Source organism: Zalophus californianus, chromosome 6 (genome assembly GCF_009762305.2).
Source record: "Zalophus californianus isolate mZalCal1 chromosome 6, mZalCal1.pri.v2, whole genome shotgun sequence".
Lineage (NCBI taxonomy): Eukaryota > Metazoa > Chordata > Mammalia > Carnivora > Otariidae > Zalophus > Zalophus californianus.
This window is the reverse complement of record NC_045600.1, coordinates 58,540,236-58,546,824: the sequence shown is the minus strand read 5'-3', so window position 1 is coordinate 58,546,824 and position 6,589 is coordinate 58,540,236. Positions and strand designations below refer to the sequence as shown.

At 51.6% G+C, this 6,589-nt stretch overlaps 1 protein-coding gene across 2 annotated transcripts; it reads left to right on the top strand.

Moving 5' to 3' along the window:
- The first annotated feature begins 2,121 nt into the window (after positions 1 to 2,121).
- On the top strand, positions 2,122 to 5,968 carry SSTR1 (somatostatin receptor 1). 2 transcript variants are annotated; one of them, XM_027568879.1, is made up of 2 exons: positions 2,122 to 3,632; positions 3,890 to 5,968. In XM_027568879.1, exon 1 carries the CDS (start codon positions 2,384 to 2,386, stop codon positions 3,557 to 3,559), a length of 1,176 nt encoding a protein of 391 aa, XP_027424680.1. In that variant the 5' UTR covers positions 2,122 to 2,383; the 3' UTR covers positions 3,560 to 3,632; positions 3,890 to 5,968. The 2 variants fall into 2 exon arrangements, with proteins under 2 accessions (XP_027424680.1, XP_027424681.1); XM_027568880.1 differs by having other exon boundaries at positions 2,122 to 3,672.
- Positions 5,969 to 6,589: the final 621 nt, after the last annotated feature.

Genomic DNA, 6,589 nt, shown 5'->3' with positions numbered 1-6,589 from the left:
GCCATTTTTTAAAAACTTGATGAACATTCTTCCCCCCCTCATATATTCAGTATTTTTAAGGGAAAATAAAACACAACTAACCATCAATTCCACATCCCATTTTTGTAAAAGGTAAAAAGTAATTTGTTTAGATAAAGTAATGGGTTTAACAGCTTGGGCCTTATGAAATTCCAAATTCCTTCCTAGCACATTTCTCATTAATAATCCAGTGCCCATTTCACACCTTCCTATGAGGGCCTGACATAATTTATCTTTGATTGGTATAATCAACACACTACAGAAGTTACTCTTTTCCTTTCAGGAGCGTTTAGTTTTGAGAACTAAAACACATATATGCAAAAGATTGCCCATATAAAACAGGGGGCAATAAAGGAATTACACTTTTTTTTTTTTTTCAGGTTCTGCATCCATTTCTGCATGCTGAATTGTCTGGTACAAATAGCTTCAGTGAGGAGTTTAGTTTCGGTTTCAGGTTGCTTCTCCAGAGTGTAAACTGTACTGATGGGAGGGAAGGTTGAGACCCAGGGCACAGTGGGTGCTCCACTTAGTTGAGAGAAAGGAAGAACTAACAAGAAACTCTGAGACAAAGCTAAAGTTTGAAAGAGGCCCAGCACTAGGCTGCTGCAGCTCAGCCTTCCTGGCAACAGGCGTGTTTCAGAGAAAGACTTGATGGGGTTTTGAAAAGGGACAGGAGAGTTGGATGGAGTGATCCTTCCTTGGGCTGGAACCAGTGGACAGCCAAAAGGAGCCTAGGCTAGGGATGGTGGGAAGTCCCAGAGGTGGTTAAAAATCATGGTGATTGAACATTCATTCTTTTACACAGAAACCATTCAATTCCCAAATGAAGCAGACGAGCTTTAGGCGTGCCTACATCGACTTCTGTCGCTTAGAAGTGTAGGAACGTGAACTGGAACGGGGTCACACGTCCGGGGGCCTCAGAAAAGGCTGAAATCCTAGTAATTCACGGAAAAACCCGAAGGTCTTCCTGCGCGTTTGTGGAGTTGGTGGCAGGTCTGGTCACCAGCACGGCGGCCCTGCGTGGGTTTAGAGGAGCTGGCATCCTTGCTCTCTCAGGCCTTTACACTCTCCTCCCCCGGGGCCCGCCAACTCTCCCGGGTACAAAGTACAGCAGGGACGCAGGCGGAGCCTTTCCAAGCGGCGCAGCCATATCTTTCCCCAGTGAACACCTAGATGGATTTCCAATACCGCGCTTGGCACGTTCGGCAGGGAGCCTCGGGCTCCTTCCGTGATCCCAGCCGTGCGTCCTCCTTTCTGCGGTCTATATTCCTCTGGGAGACGGAGGCGGCTCTGGGCACTACACGCTTTATTAAGAGATTCGCAGTGGTTTACTCAGGCCCCTAAATCACTCCCGCCCGCGAAGAGCTGCCTGCGGTGTTGTAAGGCAGAATCTCCTAACGCACGGTTTTTGTCCTTCCTCCTCTTAACACGGCTCAGGGTCAGTTTCAGCGACTCTAAGAGTCTCTGCGTGGGCGCCTGTGCGGGGGTCCGGCCCAAAGAAAGGAGTTGGACTGCGCGAAGAACGTCACCGTGCCACCAGACCGCACAGGCACTTTGCACGGGCCATCTACGCGTCGGTCTGGAGGTAGCGCGCCCTGGGTAAGGGGGACCGAGAGCTTCCGCGGAGGGTCTTGAGAGGCAGGGCTAGCGGGAGGTGGCGGTTTAGGGCCCCGGACGATGGGATGGGAGTGGAGTTGGGGTCTCTCAGGACGGGGCAGCAACTGAGGGCAACTGAGATAACTCCAGACATCTGTGCCCGGGGGTCTGCTTCACTGGATAGGAGCCGGGTGGGGTGGGACAGATTCTACACCTTTGGTTCCCACCCACCCTCCAGGAAGGCGGACAAACTCCCCAGTTCCTCCTGAGGGATGGGTGAAGGGTACTTCAGGGGACCCTCCAGAAGCAGCTGCTGGAGTTGATCCGAGCCCAGGACTGGGAAAGAAAAAAATTGGGCGAGGGGTGGTAAGCCACCTCTATCGCCTTCCTCCCTCTTTTTCTCCCCCACCCCTCCCTTTTCGTAGCTGCTGACGCGCTGGTGGTGTCTATTAATCATTCACCAGCCCAGAGCCGCGCCACTTAATGGCTGTGCGGCGCCGGGCTTCAGCCTCCTGGCCTCCCCTCTCCACGCTCGCGTGTGCCCAGGCGCCCCGGAGCTGTAAGCGGCGGCGCACAAGCCTCCGCTGGGCAATGCGCCCTGCCCGCGCCGGTCAGAGCCAAGCTCCGCGTAGCCGCTGCGTGCTACCCCAGGTGTCCGGCAGCAGTGAGCTGCGGGCGGGAGGGCGGGGTGCCGAGTGAGGGCGCGAGCGGCGGGGGCGCGAGGAGAGCGCCCCAGCCCCAGTAGCCCTATCGGCCCCCAGCAGCTGAAATGTTCCCCAATGGCACTGCCTCCTCTCCTTCCTCTCCTAGCCCCAGCCCGGGCAGCTGCGGCGAAGGCGGAGGCAGCAGGGGCCCTGGGGCCGGCGCTGCGGACGGCATGGAGGAGCCGGGGCGAAACGCGTCCCAGAACGGGACCTTGAGCGAGGGCCAAGGCAGCGCCATCCTCATCTCTTTCATCTACTCCGTGGTGTGCCTGGTGGGGCTGTGTGGTAACTCCATGGTCATCTACGTGATCCTGCGCTACGCCAAAATGAAGACGGCCACCAACATCTACATCCTGAACCTGGCCATCGCCGATGAGCTGCTCATGCTCAGTGTGCCATTCCTGGTCACCTCCACGTTGCTTCGCCACTGGCCCTTCGGCGCTCTGCTGTGCCGCCTCGTGCTCAGCGTGGACGCAGTCAACATGTTCACCAGCATCTACTGTTTGACTGTGCTTAGCGTGGACCGGTACGTGGCCGTGGTGCACCCCATCAAGGCAGCACGCTACCGCCGGCCCACCGTGGCCAAGGTGGTGAATCTGGGCGTGTGGGTGCTATCGCTGCTTGTCATTCTGCCCATTGTGGTCTTCTCGCGCACAGCGGCCAACAGTGATGGCACGGTGGCCTGCAACATGCTCATGCCTGAGCCTGCTCAGCGCTGGCTAGTGGGCTTCGTGTTGTACACATTTCTCATGGGCTTCCTGCTGCCCGTCGGGGCCATCTGCCTGTGCTACGTGCTCATCATCGCCAAAATGCGCATGGTGGCCCTCAAGGCCGGCTGGCAGCAGCGCAAGCGCTCGGAGCGCAAGATCACCCTGATGGTGATGATGGTGGTGATGGTGTTTGTCATCTGCTGGATGCCTTTCTATGTAGTGCAGCTGGTCAACGTGTTTGCGGAGCAGGACGACGCCACGGTGAGCCAACTGTCGGTCATCCTCGGCTACGCCAACAGCTGCGCCAATCCCATCCTCTATGGCTTCCTTTCGGACAACTTCAAGCGCTCTTTCCAGCGCATCCTGTGCCTCAGCTGGATGGACAACGCCGCCGAGGAGCCTGTCGACTACTATGCTACAGCCCTCAAGAGCCGCGCTTACAGCGTGGAGGACTTCCAGCCGGAGAACCTAGAGTCCGGAGGGGGTGTCTTCCGTAATGGCACCTGCACGTCTCGGATCACAACTCTCTGAGCCTTGGCCACGCAAGGGCCCTGCGCAAGGCAGGAGGAGCAAGATGAGGAGGAAGGGAGGCCGGGTGCGAGAGGTGAAAGTATTCCCAGGCGCCTGGGTGCGGTGGGGCAAAGGTGGGGCTAAGACACTGTGTGCGCGTGGGGGGAAGAGACCCGGGAAAGTCGCGCGACAAAGATGGAATTGGGCACTTTGCTTATAACTTGGGAAGGCTCGCGGGCCCCTTTCTCCTGTCTGCTACTTTCGCTCCCTCCTCCTCTGCGCTTGCAGTTCTGCGCCCCGCTATGCTCCCCACTCTGTAACTTCGATCTTTCCTTCCGCCCCGTCCTGCAGGTGCAGATCATGAACTCATAAACGTCGTCAACTCAGCCTGACCCTCAGCCCGGCCAGCGATTATTTTTGTTTAGGCTGAGCCGCAGTTACCAACACGGGTTTCCCACGGGGTGAGTCCCCAGCTGGCCCTCCGCCCCGCCCTGCCGCGCCCCTCCGCTCGCCAGATTCTGCCTGGTGCCCCTAGCGGAGTCTGGAGAATCACCGCTCTCCCTTTGCTCAGCTCTACTTGAAAGAACTAGGACTCGGGAATGAACTAGGCAGCTGGTCTTTTCTCCTACTCTCGGGTGAAGTCGTGCCCTTCCCGGAACCCTATCACCACTCCCACTCCACCCAGGGCGGAGCCAGGTGCTTAGTAAAATCGTTCCCGCGCTTCGAACCCCGGGCATTCTGCAGTCCCCATCCAAACCCCCCTTTGGAGCAAAAAAGGAACTGACAACGAGCGACCCAGGAGTTTCTAGAAGATGCCGGGGTTTGGCGGGGAGGGGGTTGTAATAGAAACCACCCTCTGTTCCGGCTCACAACCAGCGCTTTTGATTTCAAAGACCAAGTGCTGGGCATTCCCGGGACAACAACGCTGGTCTGAGTTGGCCTGGCAGGGCAGGGCACACTTTCTCCGGGGCCGCCCGGGAGTCTGCAGCAACACTACGATTGCTCCCTCACCTAAGCCTTTGGCCGTGCATATGTAAGAGCAACCACAGACTCGGTTTCCTGCCCGGGTTTATCTCGAAGACCAGGCGCCGGGCCAGGACCTCGGTGGCGCCGTCTGAGCCGTGGCCAATCGCGAGCGCGTTGCTGCCGCCCGCAGGCTAAAGAGTGAGGCCTGCCCGGCCCTTGAAGGTTGCTGCCTTTCAAGCGGTGCCTAATAAGTTATTTTCTTGCTTAACATATTTATTTATTTATTTGTGATGTTTGAAAAGGTGTCTCTGCTTTGCCTAGCCCAGGGCCTCTCCTTCAGGATACTGGGGGTCGGGATCGAGGTGGCAGTTGGGGGAAGTTTTCTCCCCAAGGACCTCTCAAAACCTCTCCTCTTTGTTGGGCCCTCTTTTCTTATCCTTCTATTTTTGCTTGTGTTCAGTGAAGTTTGGAGATTCTTTTATACTTTTTCTTATGTAGTCTCTTGTTTGTCTTAATAATAAATAAAATAAATAAATAAATAAATAAATAAATAATAACGTGGGTGAGCCACCTCCCTCCCGTGCAGAGTGGAATGTCCTGAACTCCTTCCAACATCATCCTATGTATGATTTTATTTATATTTTTTACATATTATGTCTATTGATCTTGCTCCATTGTCATGAATCCATGAAACAATGAGAGGCTGGCAGGAGCACTTTCAGATATGGGTGTTCAAGCAGCACTCAGCTCACTCTGGAGCCAAGAAATCTGATGCACACAGATTTTAGTCAGTGCTGAGAATGTCCCTGTTTATGTCCCTGCGTCTTCTAGGTTCCAGAATAGATGATTCTAATAGACAATCTAGTTAACATTGTCACTTCTTTTGAACACATTGAAAGTAGAGTAATTTGTGTCTGTGTTTAATCTTACCAATTCCATTGGAAGCCTGAGCAGGGCAAGGACCAATAATTTTACTTCTTTGTATTTCCTGTATTGCTTTAGTATGCTGGCATGTACATAGTAGGCACTAAATACATGTTTGTTGGTTGACTGTTTAAGTAAGCCAGGGTGTATTACAACCACTGGGAGCTACTAAGTCAGGGGCTCTTCGTTCTCTCATTGACATGATACACAATGGTTGAAATCATGGGAAAAGATGTTTTGTGTAATACTTGCTTCAAGAACTTTGTGCTTTCCTGAAAGCAGTAACCAAGAGTTAAAATGTCTCTAACGTTTTGTTTAAACTAAGGAACAAATATATGCTTTTGGTTATACATCATAAAGTTGAGATCTGTCCCTTGATAATAATAATATATTATTACTCCTTTGGAAAATAGATTTTTAATGGTTAAGAACAATGAAATTTACAAATCTTAAACATTATCCTCTTAAGAGGATACAAATCTAGTGCTCTTAACCTGTTACCATTGTAATATGAACTAAATAAACAAATGTATTATGTTGTTGCAAGTTGTCCGATTTTGCCAGTTGAATTTCACTGTTTTAAGGGATTACTTAAAAACACATATGTGTGGGCTTGGTTGCTTTGTGTTTCACTCAGATTTTAAGAAGAACAGTTCCAGATTACCTTTAGAAATTTTACCAAGATTGGGGTTATACTTCGAATTGTTTTTTTTTTTTTTTTAAAGAAAAGTTTGTTAGTTCAGAGAAAGAGGAAAAACAACTTTGAGTCAGTATGACTAGGAAGCAGTGTAGCAGCCCATACTCTCTCTGGTTTGCTGTTGTTACCAAACCAACTAGCGGGTATCTCAGTCTCTCACAAATTAAATTACTGTCTGCCCTCATTTATGACCTCAGACTTCACTGTGGGGACTAAGTAATTGCTGACTTACATCCCAGGGAGAGAAAACACAGGAGAGGAAGAGATGGAGAGATTGCCTAAAGGTGTTCCAGAGGAAATGGGTAAAAGAATAGAAAAATCAGATTTCAACGTAAGAGAAGAGAGTCGTATTTTATGCTTTGTTCAGTGATGGCCATTTCCATCCCTAGAAGAATTTAAGAAGGTACGAGAGGAATTTTTTTTTTAACAGACTTTATTTTTTAGAGCAGTTTTATTTTCACAGC